Raw genomic sequence first — 22,943 nt, forward strand, 5'->3', positions numbered from 1 at the left:
AAGTCTATCACCGAGTGCAGCAAAGTACCGACGGAGGCAGGAACTTGTGTCAGAAATAAATTTTATTTGTCTGTGATGCAGCCTGGCGCTGCACAGAGCCCCTATCCGTCGCCTGCTTCTTGCTCTTGTGCTCGTAGGAAACTGGCCTTCTTCTGAGCGACGCGGTTCTTCCTCTGTGCCAGAGATAACTTGGCACGGTTCCACCTGCCCGGAAGAGAGGCCACAGCAGCTCCATTAACATTCAGCACGGTGTGTCGGCGCAGTGCTGGGTGTCATTTCTTCATCCCTCATTTTGGGTCAACTACGCTAAGACTTTAGCGCGACGCTGCTAAAGTTTGTTTTAATTGGGGAAAAATGGGGAATTCCTAACTCACCTCTTCTTCTTGACGTCTTTTTTGGGTTTCTTTTCGTGTATGGGGTTCGCCCTGATGCTGGTGTGTGCTTTTTTGTACATTTCCTCCACCTGAAGGGGGGAAAAAAGATGTTTAAAATGTTCTCACCACATTCAGAAAATCACATCTGATTGCTCGACTTTCCCTCCCTTTACAGGAAGCTGTCTTGAATTGAAATAGAAGGCATGCTTCAATAACCTCCAGATCAAACTATAGATATAATCTCGTTTATGGTGACGGCTTCAGAATTACAGAAATTTTAGACCAGAATGTCGTGCCTACAGATCAGAACACTGATCTCACCGTGTCCGGAGTGACACCGTTCTTGATGAAGCGAGAGAACTGTTTCTTGTAGGCGTCCTCGTCCTCCTCCATCAGGTAAGACATGTAGTCGGCCACGTTCATGCCCATGATGTGTTTGCGATGCACCTCTGCGTCAAACTCTTTGCTCTCTGTATCGTAACCGGGGAAGCGCTTCAGACTGCGAGAGGAGGGAGAGACAGATCAGGTTTAGGCACAAAATCAGGCAAAACCAATTCCATCCAGTTTGTTGTTTTTTTCCCTTCAGTAATAAAATTATTTTAAATAAGTTAAAATTCAGTCGTGTCGTGTTAGTTTTGGTTCATCTCACTTCTCTCAGCCCCGTCTTGAAAAGGACAGTAAACATCAGCTAATGCAAATGAAGGACCAACTACATGTTGCTCAGCTTGCTTTGTATCATCATCAAGAAGGAAAGAAGAACCAAATGTTACTAGAAACATATTTAAACATTGCTAAACTTCTCTCCGCCAAATAAGGCATGAATAACTGACCTGTGAGGGATGGCCAGGCCTCCGTCAACTGCTCCCTTCAGAGCACCAAAGACCTTGTTCCCAGTGGTGGTTCTGGCCAGACCTGCATCCAAGTAACAGGTGAAGGCACCTGGCTGGCCGTCAATGCTCTCCACATTGAATTCCTCTCCGGTCACCTCCACCTGGCCCTCGTACACCTGCTCCATTCCAAACTTGTGCAGCAGCTAAGACGACAGGAGACGGCGATTTACCATCACATACTGCAGAAGACCAGCGACATGGCGTCAGTAGAGGAACTCCGGCTAAGTTTGGTCATTCTTACCCGACGTGCCAGCAGCAGCCCCGTGCAATACGCTGCGGCGTAGTTGGTGAGGCCCACGGTGATCCCGTATTTGGGCAGCTCGTGAGAGTAAGCTGCACACACAATATGGTCTCCTTCGATTTTGGCATAAGCAATCTGAAACAAGACCAGCCACGGAGTCAGGACATTTTTGACATGTTGCTGCACGAACCTCACTCAGGTTTCTGAGTCCCTCACCTGGCAGCAGATGTCCCTGTTGGAGAGCCTCACAATCATTCGGTACTTGGGTGTGTTGTACTTGTTCTTGTCCTGCACAACCAGCCGCTTTCGGGCAAAGTAGTCCGTTTTGCCCTCTGCAGGATGAAAGTAAAGACGATCGCTGACGCCATTCAATTGCATGCACATATGGATGCATTCACATTTGGAAAAAATAAAATGCTTTCTTACCCCTCCTCCTCCTGAATTTGACTTCATATCTTTTGAAATAAGCCTTGTTTTTTACCACTTTAACGAACCCCTGACAAGAAAAGAGCGGAAATGTCACTCCTGCAGGAAACCTGCGCTAATGAAGGATCAATGTTGGCCTGTGGTTGACATGGTCACATAGGGCGATTATTAATATTTAGCTATTATAATTCGACATGTTACACGCTTGATGTGACGTTTAATCAGAAATGGAAGCGCCACGCTGGAACTCGGTAACTCGCCGGCAGACGGAGGCAAACATCCACTAACATCTGACTCTCAAAACACCGCAAACGCTTTTCTCGCGTCAGTCTTTCCTCTTGAGACGCAGATTATCCAAAATCCGTATGGATCAAAACATTTAACTCACCATTTTAGGGCACTTTAACTCTCTTCCTATGAGCGAAACGTTGCCAACAAGCGGAAGCTGACTTGGCAAATTTGGCGCAGCTGCCGGGCTGCTCACAGGCAGCAGCGCCACCTGCTGCACCGGATGGCAACTGCAGCGTCGCTTCTAACCAATAGGGGGCAGCAAAGACAGATACAGCGACACAGGTCTCGTTTTATTTAAGTTAATTACTTTTACATTTAAGGAGGCCACTAACTAATACTGCCAATAACTAATACTGCGAACCTTAATAATAATAATAATAATAATAATAAAGTACACAGACATCTTTTAAACACATTTTGTACATGAGTGATTTACTGGCATTTTTGCCCTTAGATGTAAACAAAAGTATCACTATTTGTGTGGATGTGCTTCAAGACAATATAACTTTACTATCCTTGTTGTGGAAGGGGGAAAGTGTGTTGCAAAGTTGTTCCTTTTCTTTGTAATGGTGAAATGGTCAACTGTCAGTTTGACATGATTTGTTTTGAAAAAAATTCTTCATCAATTTTTTTAGAGAATTGATGAACCAGTAGTTCGATGTACATCTATCTCTTAACCCAATCAACCACCACTTAAGAAAAAAGGAACCAGAGTCTTCTGCTTTTCTGGTAGCGGCAGATATCCTTGACTGCCACTCCTGGTGCTGATGTTTCAAATGTTTGATAAGAAAATTCAAAGTCACTCTTGTGAACGGCACTCAAGCTGTGTTTCTGCTGAGCTGATTTCACAATGAAGGAGCAACCGTCCATTATCTTCGGGTTACACTGGGGTCAAAGGGTGTGGGCAGGTGTGGGACACTGGGAGCTCGTTGGTCCGTGACGATGGTGCTGTCCTGAGCTACGTCGTAACTGAATAAACAACAAGCTGTTGTGTCGCGCTCGTTGAACTAGAAACAAAACGTGGCTTGAAAGCAAGTGAGGTGGACGCACAATTCCCACTAACGTGTCTATAATAATAATCTCACAATCTCCATACACGATCTCTGATACCCGTTTAGGGTCCCAGCGAGTCCCCAGTATGTAACAAAATATGTTTCACATGGGAAAAGGATCCAATAATTAAGTTGTTTATTTGTTTCTTACATCAGAAGCTCAAGTAACAGCACCAGGAGCAGGAAACATGTCATATGTGCTTTCCAAACACGCCACATTATTTTGGCTGGTGTTTGTTGAACTCTGACCTTTACAACTGCCCCCGCTCCCCCCAGATGTGCGTGGAGACACAATGACCAGGAAGCTGTGAGCAGGTTTCTCCACATCCACGCACCAACGTCCTCGATGAGATTCTCGAGCGCTTCGGGAGGAAATTTACAACCAGAAACAGGCCGGTTCCAAACACTGCGAGCTGCTGATTTGGGGTGATTTGTGGGGCGTCGGAGCATAAATCCAAGCATCTGTTTACTTTTAGCATGAGACTTTCTCCTCCTCTTTATTTAAAAGGACTTTCTTGGTGTCTCAACAGGAATTCGGTTTTTCACTTATGAGGGTTTTTGCTCTACTTCTACCAATCATCCATCCATGAAATCGGAACGTTCATCACAACCGAGGAGCGTAAATCAACGGGCAGCAACAAAAGACAAAAGAAAGCATTGGAGGGACCTGTGTGCGACCAAAAACACAAGTGTCCTGCGGTCGGCGGCATCCAGTAAATCATCCAGTGTGTCCACACTCACGCCATATCTGTGGGCTGCAGTCGGGCTTGGCGGAGCTGGACGGGACTGGGTCAACCGCTCGTCTGCAGTCCACCTCAGGGGAAAAGAAGTGAAATCATTTTGAAGCCGGGGTGGGGGGGGGGGGGGGGGGGGGGGGGGTTGATAGACAGAGGGAGGGACGTGGATGTCAGACTGTGGTTAGTCCTGGTGCCAAAGGAACCAGTGAGTGGATGAGATAGCGTGATGTGGTTTTCATTGAGATGCCAGCACAGATGGAAGGAGAAGAGGAAAGAACGGGACCGAAGGCAGAACTGAGGAACTGTCAGAGTCAGTTTAGCCACACTCGGCATGAAACGTCACAGACCACAGATTTCATATCTTAAAAATCACTTTTCGAGCCTTTTGTGCTGAAGTGAGAATCCAAACCTGCTTTTTTGAATTTTGTACACACGTCAGATTGTGAAGATGACGAATGTTTGGCCCCCGAACCTTCGTTCTCAGCCCTTCTTCTTCACGGCTTCTCAGATAACTCGATAAAACCATCTTTAAAAACACTTCAGGACCCTGACTTTGATCGACTTCTAAATGTCAACCAGCCTGAAGAGCCTCGTACAGTGGTTTCGTCTCACTACCAACGCCTGCTTACACGACCCCCCCCCCCCCCCATGTGTCTGGTATGACCTGCGTTTTCAGCCGCCTGGCCACATGTAGCTAAAAATCAAGACTGAAGCCGAGTCAGAATCAGGAAAACGATCAGCTGCTGGTCAGTGCACACACACGTGGTAAATGTTACATTGGGGTTTTTTAAAACACACGGAGATCAACAACACGGTCCATGAGCTGTCTGACTCGACGCTGAGCTTGATAAAGCCACCGTGTGGCTGAGCAGAAGTCTTTAATTAACCCCACGACTTCAATCTGCATGTTCAGCGGCTGCTGCCGGGAAGAACTAAAGTCAAAAGGTGCTCGCCGAGCCCCTCGGCTGCGATCGCCGGGCTGCTATTTCAATCACATACTTCACGTCAGAGCTGCCGAGTGAGAATCAAGACCTGCGGTGGTGGTGCGAGTGAGAGAACCAGAGGACAAAAGAGGAGGCTGTGGCAACACAGATAATGTCTCCTCAACGTAGTCTGGTTTCCTGTTCTCAGTCTGTGTGTGACCCTGAGTGAGAACGTTGTCACTTCAACGCTGGTCTTCTCACACACTTCAGTGTGACACTGATCACAGTGTCATCAGGGGATTTTTTTTATTTTTTATTAATTAATGGAACATTTTTAATGTAACTTCCATTTCACTATATTGAAATTCACTTCACTGCACTGTTGCTGTTGAGACGACAGCTCAAAGCAATGAAGATCATTAAAAAAAACCTTGAACAGAATGCACATAAATAGAAGGTTACTATATGCAAAGCTTGGCAGACATGAGCTGAAATGATGTCCGATTGTATTTTCATTGGAATTTTCAGCAAATGAAACGCAAAACAGTGACTTTTAAAGAAAAATGTTGATTGTAATTCTTTATAATGAAGGATAATCGATGTGATCGGCGTTTATTTGACTGTAATGAAACAGTCACGGATTTGTGAGAGGGTTCAAAGTGGAAACTTTGCGTGCAGGAGGGAGGGAGGGGAAGAAGCTGTGCGCGCAGAGTTTTGCAGAATCCGAGCCGGTCAGAAGCGCGGCGCATGTGTGCATGTGTGAGTATGGGACATGTGTTTTCAGCTTTATTGCCCTTTGCTTGCAGGTAACTACCGTTGCAGCAGGTGCATCAAACAAACCCGGTTCCCACGTTGCGCGCAAATCGATGGCGCTTTGCTTTGAGCCTGACCTTGAGCGCAGCCCCGAAACCTCGCTATGATTTGAGCGTGAAAGATTTTTAAAAGCTTTAACTCTTTTCTGCGCCGACTTTATTTATCGGCTTCAATTTTCTACTCGTTGCGCGTCCCCGAAGAGCTGGACTGGATCTATGCGAGCCCGGCAGAGGCTTTAATGATGTAGAACAATAAGGCTGAAGTCAGTTCTGTAAGCTGAAGCATCTGGAAATGGATACTTCAGCTCCCCACCAGCAGGCTGTTGTGCCGACCGGCCGTGTGCGTCTCGTTAACAGGATCGTTTTACAACTAGTCAGACAAATGGTCGTTATCATCACGGCCTAACGGGCTGTCCGTGGAACCATCCACACAGACTTCATTACGTTCCTCCCAGCTAAAATGATTCCAACACACGTCCGGATTTGGAACCATCCGCAGCAAAACACCGGATAAAAACATCTGCTGTGGAATCCGTGCAGTCACGGTTGAAAGTTATTGAACCTGTCACAAAAGAAGCTCAATATTAAATTTTAAAAGAAAAATAGTAATTCAGAAGCACTTTTAGATTGAAATCCTATTAAAATGACTACTTGTAAAGCAAAAAAACAAAAACAAAACAGAAGTTACAACTGGTTCCATACCAGTAACGACATACAATATGAGCTTTCCAATCCAAGGGGCTATCTGCTGGGGTCCTTTGGAGGTGGGGTCAGGGGGGGTTGGGTCGACGGACCTACTTTTGGCCACCTGCCCCGCGACACCTGGTAAACGATCCAGCTTCTCTGCACATGCGTAATAGCCTGCCAAAAATCCCAACGCGGTCTCGCTTGTCAACCAATAGTGTTCCAATCTGTCAAGAGATAAAGTCAGCGCGGCGCAGAAAGGAGTCAAGTGAAGTGGAGGATTTCAGACCCGAAGCATGCCGAGGTCGTTCCTGGTGAAGAGCAAACGGGCCCACAGCTACCACCTGCCCCGGTACCCCGACGATGACTGCAGCGCACTGGACGCTATTCTGGCTCACGCCTGCGCAGGTGGGTCCGTTTATGAGCGTAATTATGCGGCAAAAAGGAAAAACCAAGCAGGTGGGAGTTAGCCACGCAGCTGTAACGTCTCCGTGTTTGCGCAGAGGGCAAATCTCAGACGGAGCTCGCGCCTGACCCGGTGCCGCTGGTGGATGTGACCGCCGGCGCTGACAGACTGTCCCCTGGGTCACGGCTCCCGTCCCCGTGCTCGCTGACCTCCAGCTCCCCGCTGAGCTGCGGAGGCAGCGTGTGTGACCGATCCTCCGACTGTGATTTCTGGCGCCCCCCGTCCCCCTCCTCATCACCGGGTCAGTTCACAAAACTAATTTAATTCTATTCAGAGTTCTTTAATTTCCAGACAAATGTTACCCCATGCGACGGGACATATGTGTTGTCGATATTTTGACAGTCTTTACCCACTTTTAAATACTGAGTTGAGTTAGAAAAGTGCATTTTTGTCATGGTTCTATTTGTAACACGTCACGTACAGATCAGCCATAAACCAAGTGGCTAAAAATCCACTGTTGACTCCTAATTAACCTCCAGATCCAGAGAAATGCTCCACTCCAGCAGCGCAAACTGGCACCAACTTCAACATCCCTCCTCTGTTTCCATACCCCTGGAACACGCACTCCAGCTCCGAGTTGAGAAGGCTTGTCCAGAGGCCGTTCCACCCCCACCTACAGGGCCACAGGGGCGCTCGCTTACCCGCCGGTGTCTACAGCGCAGAGGACAGAGCCGCCGAGGCGCTTTACGCACAGCGCGCTCCGGTGTCGGGCTGCTACCAGGACTTTTCCTCAACGGCTCATCCGATCTGCAGCAGGCGGCCCGGAGACGATTTCTATGTGGATGTAAAACAGAACACCCGTGAACCGGAAATAAAGCCCGAGAGTGACTTTATTTGCTCAAATCTTGAGTCGAGTGGTTCCTTCAAGTGCGTTAAATGTTGCAAGGTGAGGCGCAGGGATTTTTTTTTTTTTATAAAATAGAAATTAGACTAATTCATAGAAAGTAGTAGCACTTTTGTTTTGAATTTGATTTAAAATGCGGTTTGTGTGGTATTTCAAAGGTTTTCTCCACACCTCATGGACTGGAGGTCCACGTCCGGCGGTCGCACAGTGGGACGCGGCCGTTTGAGTGCGGAGTCTGCGGGAAAACCTTCGGACACGCCGTGAGCTTGGATCAGCACCGAGCGGTCCACTCTCAGGTAGGCCCCGTCTGAGCAGGCCCAGAGCCACTTCACGGGGTTTCGGCCTACATTCGTAACCGCGCACGCCCTTTTCACAGGAGAGGAGCTTCAGCTGTAAAATCTGCGGGAAAAGCTTCAAGCGCTCCTCCACGCTCTCAACGCACCTGCTCATCCACTCGGACACTCGGCCTTATCCGTGCCAGTACTGCGGGAAGAGGTTCCACCAGAAGTCAGACATGAAGAAACACACGTTTATCCACACAGGTGAGACTCCGCACAGGATGTTGTGCCGCTGCGCGTAAAACGGCTCCAAGTTGACCGCAACGTCTCACTACTGCTGCAGGGGAGAAGCCGCACAAGTGTCAGGTGTGCGGGAAGGCCTTCAGCCAGAGCTCCAATCTCATCACGCACAGCAGGAAGCACACGGGCTTCAAACCTTTTGGCTGTGACCTCTGCGGGAAAGGCTTTCAGAGGAAAGTGGACCTGCGGAGACACAAGGAGACCCAACACGGACTGAAATGACGCAGACGCGGATTTCTGCGCTTTCCACGGAGCCCGAGACTCGAGAGCGCGTCAGGAGGCCGCGTTTCATCTGATCCTATTGTTTACTGCATTTTCTATTTATTATATTATACAATAGTCCCTCCATTAGCTGATTATTTAAAAAGTTGGATTTATCAACTGTGTCTACTAAGTACAATTGTAAACTTTGTTTATTATTATTTATCACTTTGAAATGCATTATTATGACCTTAAATGACCCTCGCACTGAGAAGAAGACCCATTTTTCCAATGTAATTTTTGTCATTCTTGGACTATTAACTGCAGGAGACTGCGTCCTTCTGTTTAAAGAAAAAAAAAATCTATTGTGAATTAAAAGTTTTAATTTAATAAGATGTACAGCACTCTCTGCCGATAGGCTCCCCGGACTGCTGGCACCGTTGTGAAAAACGAGAAGCTGTGTTGAGCCATGCCGCCCATCAATCACGTCCCCCAGTCTGCGTGACAGCCCACGGTTATATCAGCGCTGTTAAATAGAAAAACGTTTCGCTGCGTGCGCCACCTGGTCCAAACCAAATATTTTCACACTGGCCTTGTTAACATACCCATATAACAAATGACATTATGGCACCATAAATATCCATGTGAAGGAAGTCGAGAGAAGTCGTGTCCCTTTTTATGACAACAGAAAGGCGGCAATAATCATGGTGGCCACATGATCGCTGAGAAAAGCTGGGTGTGATTTATTTGTCTGGAGCAGCAGTCAAACAGCCGTGGTCCTAAAACTTCAAGGATGTGATTTGCACACATCTCGCCACAGATTGTGTACATGAAGTGAAATCTGCTCACCCCACCCTGCATCAGATTAATGAACAACTGCACAGAGTCATAAAACGGGGGAAAAATGTAGCTCGGGTCCATTTTTATACATTTCGGCTCCTTGTTTTTATGTGGGGGGGCATTTTAAACACCCAGACCAGATCCAGGAGGTCCTGCTCCCGTAGGCCGAGATCCTTCATCAGCGTGTTCCGATACTGTGCAAATGCCGGCGCCTCCAGAGCTTCTCGTACAAGCGGAGACACTGCTGACAACCTGAAACACAACATGGTTCAGTTTAGTCATAAACCTAAACTAAAATACACGACAGGACACTGATTTGACCTGCTTTGAGTTCAATTCCATAACCAGCAGCTCCAGTGTATAACTCATCTCTAACCTGTAAAGCCGCCTCCATAGACCCCGTCTCCCCTCTCACCTGACCTGTATACCTGTGTGGAGGTGCACTGCTGACTTAATCTCCAGTTCACCCCAGGGTCTAATGTTGCAGAGGGGGCATCCATTATTCAGCCGGCCTGAACAAAAGAGGCCCGACCGGCACCACAGCTGCCGCACAGCAGACAGATAAGACAGCACACCAAATTATTCATGGTGGACCCACAGAGAGGCCAAAACCAAGTCATGAAATCTTTTCTAATATATCAACTTCAATGATCCCCAGACAGGACGACTGTTTGAAATGAAAAGGAAACGTTCACAGAAACTCTGGCGGCTCCAGTATCTGACAGAAACTATCATGGTCAACTCCATTTAGAACGTCAGTGAAGGGGTTCTAATTCTACGGACTTGGACTTTTCAAGACAAGATAATTCTCTCCCTCCTGACCCACAACACCCACCGCTGTCTTTGATAAGATCAAGTGTAAATTATGATATTAACCTGGGTAGGGGGGGGTTATAAATCAGCCCTGGTCAGGCGTCAGCTGAAGCTTTTCCCAGCTGGGGTGTTTTCAAGTGCCCTTGTTGCTCGGTTGTCTGCAGGCCCTCTGTTGTGTGTGTTTGGTGTGGCGTTGATATGTGTGTGTGTGTGTGTGTGTGTGTGTGTGTGTGTGTGGGTGTGTGTGTGGGTGCCATTCACGGATCTGGAGAGAGGTAATCAGGTGGCGATAAGCCATGAGGTGTTCAGTGTGTACTTAGACGGGAGCAGCAAGGAACTGTCCGTGAACTGCCAAACACACACACACACACACACACACACTTACACCATATAACCTTTCTTTAGGATCTTTACACCAAAATAAAGTTGCAAATCCGACCTGATTTAACACTAAATCAAATATGCACGCCTTGTTTCCACCAGCTCATGATTTGCATTATTGCAGCTATTAAGCAGCCAGATGTTTGTGGTTTATTTCTATCAGTACTTTATCTAAAATTAGGATATTCATGTCACACTCAACGCACACTCGATGGCAGGGTGTATTTCCTGGCATCGCAGTGCATCACAAACACACGCACGCTTACACGTGAAGAAGCACGACGGCTATGATCGTCCACTCGGGGGTTTTGTGGATGATGTTCTTGTTGGTGAACCTGTGGTGGACAGAAAGTGAAAATAACATGAGCATAACTCATGAAGGCCCAGCAACCGTCTCTCTGCATGTGGGTAACAGGATCGGCTTTAGCTGATAAAAAAACAGGCCGGACCCGGCGCCGCACCCGCTCCCGCAATATAGCAGTGATGTATGTTTGTGTGACAGGACTGTGTGAACGCTGAGAGAATTCCTGGAAGCGGGTCCGCTGGCCTCTTACTCAAACACAGTGAGTTAAAAGCACCCCCTGTTAAAAATATCCGAAAGAGCCAGGAGGGATAGGGGGCCCGTCTATGCCAGGAATTGTTAAATTCTGGTAAGTTTAGAGATTTTAATTGAAACTGAGCATTCATGTGGTTTCTTCACCAGAACTGCTTTTTTAACTCGTTGATGGGAACCATCAACACAGCGTTTTTAAGCTTCCGCTGGACGTTGTAAAAATTACAGTTAATAAGTCTATTTCTCACACCTTTTGAGCCTCGTCAGCGGGCCAACACGATTCAGCCCGACAAAAAAAGAGGAAACTGTGAATTTGTGCAAGAGGCAGATGCGTAGTTAGGAAGGTGTTGTGTGGCTGCTGCACTCACTTGAAGGTCCTGACCAGCTCGTTCAGGTCAGTGGTGATGTCGCTCAGGGTGAGCTGCAAAGGTCCGATGATGTTTTTGAGGCTAAGCAGAACGAACACATCCAGTTAATGACGCTCGTGCACATTTGCTATCATGTGGCGCTAAACAGTTCTCATCAGATGCACAAAATACTGAAAATGGACAAAATAAATGCAGCCAAATCTACACATAAAAGCCAAAGAGTATGGACCGAGATACGCACCAGCTCGTGAGCTTTTCCACGGTGATCCGTTTCTGGATGGTGTGTTGAGCACGGGAGTCGACCAGCGGCAGAGCTGGGGCCACTGCTGGCTGGTCCTGGGCTGTCACCTGGTGGAGGAACCAACAAGAGCCACACAGCAAATCTCAGGACAAAGAAGAAGTTGAAAAAGAAACTCAACACGATGTTTTTTTGTTTAAGCGGAACCCACTTTTACTCTTGTGCTTACCCTTCTTCCAGGCTTTTCCTCTTCGTCAGGCAGGATCCAGGTGCCTTTATAAAACTCCCTGACTCTTAGCTCAAACTCCTGGGTGTCTTTCCGCAGGGTCTCAAAGTCTGGCACCGAAGAGGGAGCTTTCTTCGGCCCTGGGGCATCGATGTCTTCTGCCTCATCATCATCAAGGTCATCTTCATCCAGCTCTTCCTCTTTTTCTTCTCCAGCATCAGTAAAAATATTAGATTCTGGTGGGTGGCCAGCACCGTACAACAAGTCCAGAGTTGATTCAGTACACCAGTCCTTTAAAGTGCCCCTCAGGCACATGAGTAAATTCTGTTGTAGTAAGTCAGGTTTGGCCCCAGAATGCTTCCTGAGCACATCTTGTAGCCCTGCTGCTCCACTCTTGCTCACACCCACCTGACTGATTTTAAGGCTGGTTAAATCCATAGGGGAGGGGAGGCATTGACTCACATTTGGGGGTGGAGAGGTCATTGGATCAGAGTCCATAATTGGGGGGGTAACAGAATTCCCTGACAACGTGCATGCAGTCATTTCAGATGTAACTTCTTCCACGCCGGTATCCCCGGACGAGCTTATGGCCTCGGTGGGCAGGCTGCCCCAGTGCACCCTGCGCCCCTGTGGCTCAGAAAGCACTCTGGAGAGGAAGTCTTGCTCTTGATCACTGTAATTGTGATTGAGGTCATCTTCAGCAGAGAGCATCTCAGAGCTGCATGGCTGCTCAGGTTGAGGGTCCTCGACGTCCTTTTCTTGGAGACGATTTAACAGCATCACCTCCTCACCTACACTATCACTATAGCTGCACACATGCGGAAATGAATTCATCAGTTTATTATAACATTCATTAATAAACAGAACAAAGATCAAACATACGCAAGCAACACAGGAAGGAATGAAAATATTCCTATTTAAATGAAGGATTAATCATATACGTACACATCTCCTTTCTTCATCAGTATAATTTCTGAAGGACTGTAAATGAGAGTGTTCATGTGAGTAAAAATGTACTGACTGATTTGGTAATAAACACAAAGGGTACCTGCACACATACCTGCCATACCCCCTCATCCAAAGCGGCGTGCTCGATATTTGAAGCTCAAAATGTTTGGAAGCTTTATAGCAGAAGTTACTGCAAAAACACTAATTACAACGCACAAATCAGATAGTCTACAGTTACAACAAAGAGTAACAAAGGCGGTATTACTCACCTTGCGCACTGTTAAATCGTATATCCTATTGCTCTTCGTGGAAATTTTGTACTTTTGGTTGGGGACCTCAATAAAAAAATATATAAGCACAATGACATTACAAGACAAGAAAAACATGGCATGTTCCTGATTAGGACAGATGTGCTCTACTCTCAGGAGTCTTACATTGTCCAGCCTATTAGAACACAGGGGGTAACCACACACTTTAATGATAGATCTCTCCTCGGTGGCATCCTTGTAGTGAGCAGGAGTGATAAACTGGGCCTGTGAAGGAAAAAGAGTACATTGACCACCTCAGAGTGGTTGCAGGCTAAATTTATTCATTAACAAAGTGTGCAAAAAAAGTTTTTTTTTAAGTATCTAGGAATATTTGAAAGTGCAGGGTTCATATTAATGGTTGGCTTCTGAATAAAGAAGTCTACTTTAGGTCTTGAATAGTGTTTTAAATGGAATAATAAAAGAATTTGCCTTTTAAACATGCTTGATTTTGAAACTTTATGTTCATTTGAAGATGGCACAACTGTGTTAGAAGCGAATCAATGCGATAACGTCACATTAGATACTACAACAGGTTTTCTCAGGAAATCACCTCTAACTTTATCCCAAACCTCTGCTGGTTCTCTAATGCAGAAGACAACCCTCTCTGAAACCTACTGATTCAATGAGAAACTCTTCTGTCACATCGTCTTCCAGGAGACACTCCACTATTCTTAATGTTTTTTTCTCCAGTTCTGACTTTTGCTTTATCTGCTTCTTCGTAACCTCCATCCTATAAGAAAACACACGGGTTATTTTATTTAACTGGGATTGTCGTAATAAATGGTCTTAAATAAGAAAAAATAAATAAAAATCAGTCACACCTTCTTGCATCTTCTTTAGTGCTGCGTGTTTTGGTTCTTATTCCAGCTACAGGGCAAAACGCAGTTAAAAACCACAAATTGAAATACTTCCCACAAGATTTACTATAATACGGAGCCCAGACGTTTAGTCAGTCCTAGTTTACAATATTTCGAGCGGGCGGCATTCATTAACTAGTACTTTCTTTCGTTTTACTTGACAGAAAATATTAATTCCTTGAAATAACGTGTGTTATAGTCACGATTTTACCTGTTCCACATCTTGTTTCAGTATCCATACTGTTCTATTTGGTCAAGTGTCAACTCTGACCTATGACCTTTCCATTCTACGGAAAGCCCAAAGGGACAAACTTCTTACGATTAGCGTCATATATCATATTACTTTATTCATTTTAGGCGATTGAGCAAAACGATCTATTTAAAATGTAATAATATGAAACTGCGTAACAATGCTTCGTCGAAATAACTTTAGAACATAATGACAGTGATGACGATTTACATGAAAATAGAAGCATAGAATTATGCGTTCGATTATGGGTTATTATAGTTCACGTATCCCAAACCACTATTTTCACAGCAGGTATCCGAAAATAATAATTATATACAAAAAACCCTGCAAAGTTTTAATGTAACGATATAAAGAATAAGGATGCACTAAACTGGTAAACACTTCCGGTTTCAAGAATTGACGCAAAGTGGCGCGTGCGTAGAAAAGACAGGGCTCAACTGGTTCCGGGTTGAGATCAGGTACTAACAGAGATGAACTCTCGGTAAGGACGGATAGATGAAACGAATGGCTTTTATATTATTCACGTCTTGAGATTGCGGAGGAAGATCAAAGCATTACAGGTTTCAGAGTTAATAAACGTAAGGTTGTTAGTGCGTAGTATAAATCATTGCAGTGGTTACAAAGGGATAGTAGTTGTGTGGTCAAAACCTTCTGGCCTAGTTCTTGTATATCAAAGTTTGAAGTGCTGCAGGTCCTTGATCATCAGGTGGTGTTTCATCCAATTCCTTGTGGTGGGGGGTGGCGTGAGCGTACCTCAACTTGTAGGGCTTTGGTACAAAGTTAGTCCATTTTGAGTCAGCACGGATTATGGCTCTGGAGCATCTCAGTGATGTGGTTCAAAGATGTGTGAGTACTTCAGGGGTCATGAGGGGATTCTCTAAGCTACCATTAACACACATTATATTTAACTGTTAAGCCTGACTAAAATTTTTGTTTATTAGTTGTCTCATTTTGATACTCTAGTTTAATATCAAATTGTTCATGTTTCACCATGTTCACACAGCAATCTCTGCCTGCTGACGGCTACAACTCGAAGGATTATGATCTCTTCACGGTTGCTGGGCGGACTTGCATCGAGGAAGGAAACAGTGCACAGGTCCTTAGTATAGTCCTGGATGAAAAGAATCAGGTACAGTGCAGAGTTTTAGGCCACATTGTCAGAGTGGCCCTAGATAAGGTCTTTCTGTTTCTCTCTGTAGGACATTGTAAGATGTATGGGCTGGAATCTGCTGCCACCACTGTTCCAGGTTCTTCTGAAGAAAGAGGACAGAAACCGCTCTCAGTGCCTGGCCATCTTCAACCACTTGCTCCAGGTATTACTGCCGGTAGCGTTACAAATATCTGATCCAAGTGGGAATCGACAAGAAATTGTGACATTTGTGACTTTCCAGACATGCAGACCCAAAGAGCTGCTGATTGGCCTTCTGGAACAACTGGAGCAAGACGACCATACGATCACCATAGCAGAGAGCTTCCGTCTGCTGTTGAGCCCACTTCAGACAGGTAGAGCATGCTTCTAAATCCGCAGCACGGGATGCTTGACAAAGTAATGTCATTTCCCTCTCGCCTATCACTTCCCAGTGCTGACGTCCCTCGGCAGTCGCAAGGCCTCGTCCTTGGGCATGACCCTGTCTTCTGTCCTGGACCAGGTGGCTAAACTGCCTGTACCAAACACGAAGGAGCAAGAGGAGGATGATGTGTTCATGCTCTGCCGGTGTTGTACCGATCTTAAAAGTTTTGTCCGACCATTTGTTGAGGAGGCGAGACAAAACACCTTGAATAGCAAAGTGAGAAGTGATCTGAAGGCGGCAGGTGACCAGCACACCAACGAGGAAGAGCTGCGGACTGAACTGCTGAAATTGTGAGTGGGCCATCGCTTCACGTGTTGTAGCTTCGGCGTTGTCGAGAAACACTGACGCTGAGGCTGGCTTTTCCTGCAGTTGTATGAGGACCCTGAGTTACCCTCTGCTGGAGGCACAACTGAAGGATGTAGACACTCTGCCTGTGTCTCCTCTCAGGGAATTTGCAGCGGAAATTTTGGTATAAAATCATGCTCATTCTGAGAAGATGCTGTCTTGTAACTGTAATGGCTTTAGCGCTCATTAAACTGATGCTGTGAGGTCTGAGAACGGCGGGAACACGTCTGCCTGGTTTTTACAGAGTATCTTCAGTGCTATCGGAGAGTCCCTCCCAAAGCTGGTCTTCCAGCCTATAATGAAAAGGAAACAGGTTCCGGGCTTCCTGGAGGAGGATGTGCGTTATCCTAAAGAGTCTCTGGCGTGTTTATCACACCTTGTGTTTGTCAATCACCAGGCTGCTGACACGTTCCCCTGTGTCTTCAGGTAAGACTGCGATGAATGCCAGGACAGCAGCATCCCATTGCTTTAAAGTTGCTAATGTTGCTGTCTTTACAGCCCTGTCTTCATTCTGCGGGCTAATATGGAGCACGTGTGCTTCCTCCTGTCCAGGTAAACAATGTCTAATTCCTAAATGTCTTCTGATTTATTGAATGAGCAACCTGTCCAGGAACCTAGGACTCCATGCTAATGCTAAGTTATTTCTGACTTCTGTCTTGACAGGACAGAAGAGTCCAGGATTCACAAAGGGCTGGTGGGGACATGATTATCAGCCTGAGTTAATGTGTAAGAAAAAAACAGGAGTTAGAACACACGTGTCTGTGTTTGTGGTCAGGAGCTGTATGAGAAGAGTCTAGTGAGAGTGGAGGACGGCTGTCTTCCCGCTGATCTGCTGGAGGTTGGAACCTTCCTGGAGGTCCCGCAGGTGAACACATTCACTCCCCAACAGCCCGCCGATGCACCATTTATGTTGCATTTGTTCACTCTCTTTGCTGCTTTCAGAATTTGTTGAAGGTGATGACATTGTGCCAGGATCATGATTTGGTAAGCGTTCAAGGAGAATTTACTGACTTAAATGTGGCGCGACTTGAGAAGTAACTGCAAAAAACCCCTAAAACAAAGACTGCTTGGTCAACAGAGGAGCCGAGGGCTGAAGGTGTTCCAGATGAGCATAGATAAATACGACACCGAAGCAAAGTACAGTCTTTTCCAGTAAGAGGCCACATGATTCCTTTAGTGCTACTAGCATCCTCACTGTATGCTCCATAATGCTTGAAATGGTGGTTGTGCTTCAGGTACATGCTTAATACCGTCCATCACTCGGGGATAGAGGGCTACATCATCAAAAACATCAAGAATCAGATCGACTTTGCCCTGCAGGTGAGGGGGGCATTTTGAAATACCGACTGTAAATGCTGTTTCTGAAGCCTCCGCCCTCTTCTGTCCTCAGCCAGGTAACGGCAACGCCTGGTTCAAGGGTGTTCACCTGCTGCCTTTGGTGCGGGAGGTTCTTTCGCTCCCAGACGGCCCAGAGACGGATCTCCTGCTCTACCTGGACAGGTTAGCAACTATCAGACGGGTTGTTTTCTTTTGGCGGTCACCGTGGTAACCTCGTTGTGATTGGTTTGCCTACATTTATGCCACAGAATCATGGAGTCTCTGAACCTGCTGCGTTACCTCGTCATCAGAGACAAAGTGACAGAGAACCAGGTGAGTTCTCCGCTGCAGCCCGTGATGCCGTGTTTCTGACCTCCCGGGCTCACGTTCCTGTGTTGGGATCTCGCAGACCGGGATTTGGACTGAGCTCTCTAAGATTGAGGATACCTTCATCAAGCCGTTGCGTGTTGGAGTGAACATGTCGAGGGCGCACTACAAGATGGAGCTGCACAACACCCAGGAGGCCAAGAAGAGCGGCGCCAAGGGTCAGATAATCGTCCCAGTTTCTGTGGCGTCCCACTGGAGCCACATGCTGCTCATGATGACGTCCTCACCTGCTCTTTTACAGACGATTCTCTGCTCTCCGTCACAGTCGGCAATGAGAAGTTGCCTAACTTGAATTCAGCGTCCCGGGCTGAGGTGAGTTCGTTTTAGATCCACCCGACTGTGAGATTTCCCTCCGCTGACCCGTTTGATTTGGGCTCCGTGGCTCCAGGCAGTGCACATGGCCCTGCACGTGTTCGACATGATGGAGAGTGTGCTGGTGCGGATAGAAGAACTGACAGAGGGGAAGGAGAACCTGTGAAGAGTCAGGAACATAGCTGAGGGGTTCTGACTCGTTGAAATCCAGAATGAGTCTGTGAGGTAAAGACGGTTCCCAAAACCCACCTTGAATTCACGCGTTTGGAAACTGAATAGAGGCAAAAGTCTTATTGACTCGCACGATCTGCTGTTCTTCATCTTTTGTTTTCAACTTAACCTTTATTCTTCTGGAAATAAAGAATGTAATATTGATCTTCTGAACTGTGAGGTGACTTATTTTTTATTATCAAAGGAGCCTTTTGTTTAATTAAATTCTTCTCTTTATTATAAAAAAAGCTAATAAATTAATAGAAAATAACAAACATGTTCATACATTCTTACCTAAATGTCAGATATATTTACCTTTAAATTAAGACATGCTTTAATGGTGACACAGGTTATTAATCTATGGATCCAATTGAACAATAGCAAGACTAATAAATACAAGTTAAACCTTTAAACCTTGTTATTTGTCTAATTCATCACACCCAACCATTTGGTGCAAAGCTCTTAAAGATTAGAAGGCAATGTTGGACGCAGAAGCCCAGTTTTTTTCCTTTCAGACATGTAAATTTCCTCCTCTTCCCTGAAGATTGGAAGCATGATTCTCTTGCCAACAGAGGTGTTAAAGTAAGGCCACTATAAGGGTTTTACAAGTCTGTGAAGAGGGGGTGGTGCAGGGCCTGGGCAGCTGTGATTCTAGTGGCTGGATTCAGGTCCAGGAGCCGGTCCAGCAGGTCATAGGCCTCATCAGGAACCCTGTCCCAGCCACCCTCCTCTTCCTCCACCAATGGACCGGCTTCATCTCTGTCCCACTCAAACGACCTTTCACTGTCAATACATGTTGGCATGTCATGGAGTTTGGAACCGATGTCTTTACCAGCTTGAGGAGCTGGTGTGACTTTGACCTCTGGTGACGTTCTCCGCCCTCTCAGCATCTCACACAGCGTCCTGAGGTCCTGCTGAGGCAGCTCACAACTGCACACCACAGCTTTACCTGAAGTCAGATTAAAAACGGGTTCATTACGGGTGGTTTGTCCAGTTGAACTCTGGGATGGGTTACACACCGAATGACTTGGCAGCCCTGATGGTTTCCCTGGAGCCTCGGATGGTCATGATTTGAGTGAGAGCGACGAGGTCATCGCTGGCCTTGAAGAAGGGGTAACGACCACTGAGCAGGGAGAGCAGGATCACACCAGCGGACCACACATCAATGGCTGGAGGAGAGGACGATCAGTTACCAGCAGGAGCGACAGGTAAAGGCACCGTATTAAAGGCGCAGTCTCCGTTACGGTGCTATTTCTGTTCTTAGCACATACATAAGGCGCACCGGATTATAGGGCGAGGGCATGGTGAAACATACCACTACACTAGCTTAAAACATGCATGCTAGATTTTGGAACTCATTATAAGGCGCCCCGTCCATTTTGGATAAAGTTTAAGACTTAAGTGTGCCTTATGGTCGCGAAAATACGGTACATCTTTACTGTGAGAGGTTATATATAATGTAGAAGAGTGAGGGTTGAGATTTTAACCTGTTCCTTGGTTTGGGCACTTTGTGAGGACTTCTGGTGCTCTGAATCCAGGAGTTCCTGCTCTGGGTGCCACCTGCTGTTTTCTTCATTCATAAAAACAAAATTAAAGATGTTGGAACGACGCAGATTGAAAAAAAGAGAAAATGAAAGGTGTTTATGTGTGTAAAGGTTACCTGGACAGGCAGATGTTGCAGACCCGGTCAGTCATGTAGCAGTTACAGGTGAGGCCCTGCTGGACACTCCTCTGGGGTTTCTGACTGCTGCTCTGGGTCCGGGTCATCAGGAGGCCCCTGCTCACTGACATGTACCTCCGGTTAACCGGGTCCTCCGTTTTGCTTGGTTTAACCAGCTGAAATAATTTAGTTTAACAGCATGACTCCAACCTTTAATCACTCCAGTATCACATGTCTCAAAATCTCAGGAGAATTGCTCACCTTAGTCTTACTGGCATCTTGTTTAGTGGAGGATGGAGCCGGGGAGCAGCTGTTCAGGTTTCTCTCTCCAAACACAGGCCGTGCTGTTTTACACAGGGTTGTGAAAGCCTGGAAAACCAGCATAGACAGAATTAACCAGTTTATTTTGCCCATGTCTTCAGCAGTAGTACCCAGCTTGTAGGCAGCACCATTAAATTGCCCTTCTAACCACTCTTTTATAAAGCAGAATACCGGTAAAGTGCAGACACCTTTGTGTGCTTTGAACAAGAAGTGGAGGTGGGGACGGTGACAGTGACGGAATGTGCTTTTTTGACCGACGCGGTGGAAGGTGAGGAAGAGGGTGCATGTTGCTGCCGAGGCCCAGCTGCTGATGTCGACGCTGTGCTGTTTTTGGGAGGAACTTTAACTGCTGCCTTGCTCCGCTGCGTATTATCCTGTTTCCCCGTGGACCCTCCACCTTTTTGCAAAGCGCCGTGCTTCACTACCTTCAGCAGCTCTATCTGGGTGTCTGCTGTGCCTTGAGCCAGACCAAAGTCTACCAATGCGTACCTGAACATAAGGACAGAAACTGGGTTTTTTTCATGTATACAGAACCAAACGGACTACTTCAATGTAGAAAGTGCCATCACTGCTCACATTTTGCTGTTCCTATTGTAGAGAAAATTGTTTGGTTTGATATCCCTGTGAATGATACCAAACTGGTGGATGTGCCTCAGGGCCTTCAGCAGGTGATAGATATACAGCCGGACCTCTTCGAAGCTCAATGAACCAATGACGTCCTGACAGATTCAATTTAGTTGATTAAAGCACCATAGAAACAGACGTCATGCTAGACGTGTTATATATGCAATCATCAGTAAAAAAAACAGGTCCAACATGCTCCAAATAAAGTGATATGTGACCACGTGCATACCACGATAGCTTGATGTTCCATATAGGGCATGACAATCACTGCATGGTCCTCCTTCCTGAAACAGTATGTCACCCCCATCACGTTTTCTTTGCCTCTGTCAAGTAAACAGGAAAAGGGTGTAGTGAGAAGGAATTCATTTAAAGGGGTTTTTGTACTTCTGTGAGGATGTTTGGGCTTTTTGTTGAGAGAAAAAAGTGTATCAACACTGGCCGTGATAACATGTCATATGAGACAAAGAATAAAATGATCAAAACCAGGAGCCATAAAGTGAATTAGTGACACGGGACTCTTTCTGTGACACCACAACACTCACCCTGCAACAGCAAGACACTGAAGCTCAGCAGCAATGCGTGTGGGATGGCTGGTGGGGATGAGGTGTTTCAATGCAAACATTTCTGTTCTCCCATCCTGCATCTGCGCCTCACCCAGATATACTGAGCTGAACGTGCCTGATGCAGAGATAAAGGATAAAATCAACTGTGCTAATAAATCCAGGGATGTAAGTATTTAGCTGATGCATCAACCCTGAAGAGAAGTTCATTTTTAGTCGCTCATCTCAGACGTGTTACTCAGATCTCGTACCTTCTCCAATTTTGTCAGTGATGTGGAAGACCTCATTTAGTTGGGGAACAGCCTTGTAAAGATTCTGAATGTCTACCTCCACATCCCCTGGAGGAAAAACAGAGTAGAAGAGCAATGAAATCAAATAAAAGATGTTCACTTAACGAATCAATTCCACACATAAACACAAAGGGTCCTCGAGGTAATAACTGTATTTATAACACCATGTACAGTGTTTCACACGCCACTTATTGCTGCTTACTTGTGAGTTTGCCTCTTTGGTGAGCTTTGCTAGATTTCCTAACGCTTTCGTCTGTCGTGACGACTTGAGTGCAGACAGGTGACAGCTCCATCTAAAACAAGTCAAACATTTATTGTACGTTTGCTATAAAAAGACATTTTTATAACAACTGGCTTACCAGACTTGGAAACTAGTTTCGACTCGAGTCACACATGGACATTCACTTCCTTTTAAGTTACGTAGTAAATTTGACTAAAAAAAGCTTCACTGAGATCTATTCTTTAAACAAATTAGCATCTTACTGCGTTTCCAGCGAGGACAAATTAAGCTAACAAATGTTGACTGGTAGCTACAACAAAAGACATCGCCGCGCTGGTTGGACATAAACTGTGACTCTTGTTTAGGCAATCAATTTATAAAGTCGTTAACAAATACACAGCTGGCAAAAAAACGCATATAAAACTCACTTTAATGACTGAAAAATAGATGTCGTTTTCAGGTTTTAGTGTCAGAACTTTGTGTCACAACAAACTCCGCGCTAAAAGTGACGTAGGCGCCCGGCAAAATCTCGCGTTGCGTGAGACAATCGCGATAGCAAACGAGACTTGACAAAATGATCCAGAAAGGGGCTGAAGCGAGTTCCTGCGTGTCAACGAGTTCGGGATTTACGTCTGCTGGCAACAATAACGTGTCGGCAAACACAAGGGAGATTGGACAGATTAAACTGTCTTGAAATTAACAATACCGGCCTTAGACTAGAACATTTACTTAATCTATCACATCACATCTATGGAGTTAACCAAACACAGCAGTATTGTGGGTTTCTCTGAAAACGCTTGTTCTCCACATCCTTTCAGCTATGAT

General features: G+C 46.0%; 5 protein-coding genes across 10 annotated transcripts; 2 read left to right on the plus strand and 3 right to left on the minus strand.

The window, feature by feature from the left end:
- Positions 1-44: 44 nt before the first annotated feature.
- Positions 45-2,478, minus strand: rpl5a (ribosomal protein L5a). Of its 2 annotated transcripts, none has more exons than XM_003975699.3 (8): positions 2,320-2,478; positions 1,932-2,001; positions 1,722-1,837; positions 1,506-1,640; positions 1,205-1,407; positions 696-873; positions 375-463; positions 45-204 (listed from the first exon to the last, which is right to left on the minus strand). In XM_003975699.3, the coding sequence occupies exons 1-8, from the start codon at positions 2,320-2,322 to the stop codon at positions 102-104; spliced, it is 897 nt and encodes a 298-aa protein (XP_003975748.1). In that variant the 5' UTR covers positions 2,323-2,478; the 3' UTR covers positions 45-101. The 2 variants fall into 2 exon arrangements, with proteins under 2 accessions (XP_003975748.1, XP_011614857.1); XM_011616555.2 differs by lacking the exon at positions 2,320-2,478 and adding an exon at positions 2,192-2,236.
- A 3,068-nt stretch (positions 2,479-5,546) lies between these two features.
- On the plus strand, positions 5,547-8,880 carry gfi1aa (growth factor independent 1A transcription repressor a). Of its 3 annotated transcripts, none has more exons than XM_029830800.1 (7): positions 5,547-6,571; positions 6,649-6,838; positions 6,934-7,137; positions 7,376-7,782; positions 7,899-8,036; positions 8,117-8,282; positions 8,362-8,880. In XM_029830800.1, exons 2-7 carry the CDS (start codon positions 6,727-6,729, stop codon positions 8,538-8,540), a joined length of 1,206 nt encoding a protein of 401 aa, XP_029686660.1. In that variant the 5' UTR covers positions 5,547-6,571; positions 6,649-6,726; the 3' UTR covers positions 8,541-8,880. The 3 variants fall into 3 exon arrangements, with proteins under 3 accessions (XP_029686660.1, XP_003975774.2, XP_029686661.1); XM_003975725.3 differs by having other exon boundaries at positions 5,641-5,693; XM_029830801.1 differs by having other exon boundaries at positions 5,675-5,693; positions 6,666-6,838.
- A 358-nt stretch (positions 8,881-9,238) lies between these two features.
- rpap2 (RNA polymerase II associated protein 2) lies at positions 9,239-14,558 on the minus strand. The gene is made up of 12 exons (XM_011616554.2): positions 14,263-14,558; positions 14,016-14,061; positions 13,810-13,924; positions 13,321-13,419; positions 13,156-13,221; positions 12,999-13,087; positions 12,884-12,919; positions 11,942-12,746; positions 11,716-11,822; positions 11,475-11,555; positions 10,820-10,888; positions 9,239-9,611 (listed from the first exon to the last, which is right to left on the minus strand). Exons 1-12 carry the CDS (start codon positions 14,288-14,290, stop codon positions 9,443-9,445), a joined length of 1,710 nt encoding a protein of 569 aa, XP_011614856.2. The 5' UTR covers positions 14,291-14,558; the 3' UTR covers positions 9,239-9,442.
- A 334-nt stretch (positions 14,559-14,892) lies between these two features.
- glmna (glomulin, FKBP associated protein a) lies at positions 14,893-18,612 on the plus strand. Its single transcript, XM_011616553.2, has 18 exons — positions 14,893-15,147; positions 15,305-15,430; positions 15,501-15,614; positions 15,693-15,804; positions 15,883-16,162; positions 16,242-16,341; positions 16,462-16,643; positions 16,716-16,769; positions 16,881-16,911; positions 16,993-17,082; positions 17,160-17,201; positions 17,296-17,369; positions 17,453-17,537; positions 17,608-17,717; positions 17,804-17,867; positions 17,944-18,079; positions 18,163-18,233; positions 18,310-18,612. The coding sequence occupies exons 1-18, from the start codon at positions 15,109-15,111 to the stop codon at positions 18,397-18,399; spliced, it is 1,800 nt and encodes a 599-aa protein (XP_011614855.1). The 5' UTR covers positions 14,893-15,108; the 3' UTR covers positions 18,400-18,612.
- Positions 18,613-18,653: 41 nt separating this feature from the next.
- On the minus strand, positions 18,654-22,828 carry cdc7 (cell division cycle 7 homolog (S. cerevisiae)). 3 transcript variants are annotated; one of them, XM_011616552.2, is made up of 12 exons: positions 22,547-22,828; positions 22,101-22,191; positions 21,860-21,946; positions 21,591-21,726; positions 21,278-21,371; positions 21,001-21,143; positions 20,850-20,913; positions 20,365-20,472; positions 20,104-20,279; positions 19,931-20,013; positions 19,463-19,612; positions 18,654-19,392 (listed from the first exon to the last, which is right to left on the minus strand). In XM_011616552.2, exons 2-12 carry the CDS (start codon positions 22,189-22,191, stop codon positions 19,046-19,048), a joined length of 1,479 nt encoding a protein of 492 aa, XP_011614854.1. In that variant the 5' UTR covers positions 22,547-22,828; the 3' UTR covers positions 18,654-19,045. The 3 variants fall into 3 exon arrangements, with proteins under 3 accessions (XP_011614854.1, XP_029686659.1, XP_011614853.1); XM_029830799.1 differs by having other exon boundaries at positions 20,613-20,913; positions 22,258-22,828; XM_011616551.2 differs by having other exon boundaries at positions 18,655-19,392; positions 20,613-20,913.
- Positions 22,829-22,943: the final 115 nt, after the last annotated feature.

The sequence above is a fragment of the Takifugu rubripes genome, chromosome 22 (genome assembly GCF_901000725.2).
Source record: "Takifugu rubripes chromosome 22, fTakRub1.2, whole genome shotgun sequence".
Lineage (NCBI taxonomy): Eukaryota > Metazoa > Chordata > Actinopteri > Tetraodontiformes > Tetraodontidae > Takifugu > Takifugu rubripes.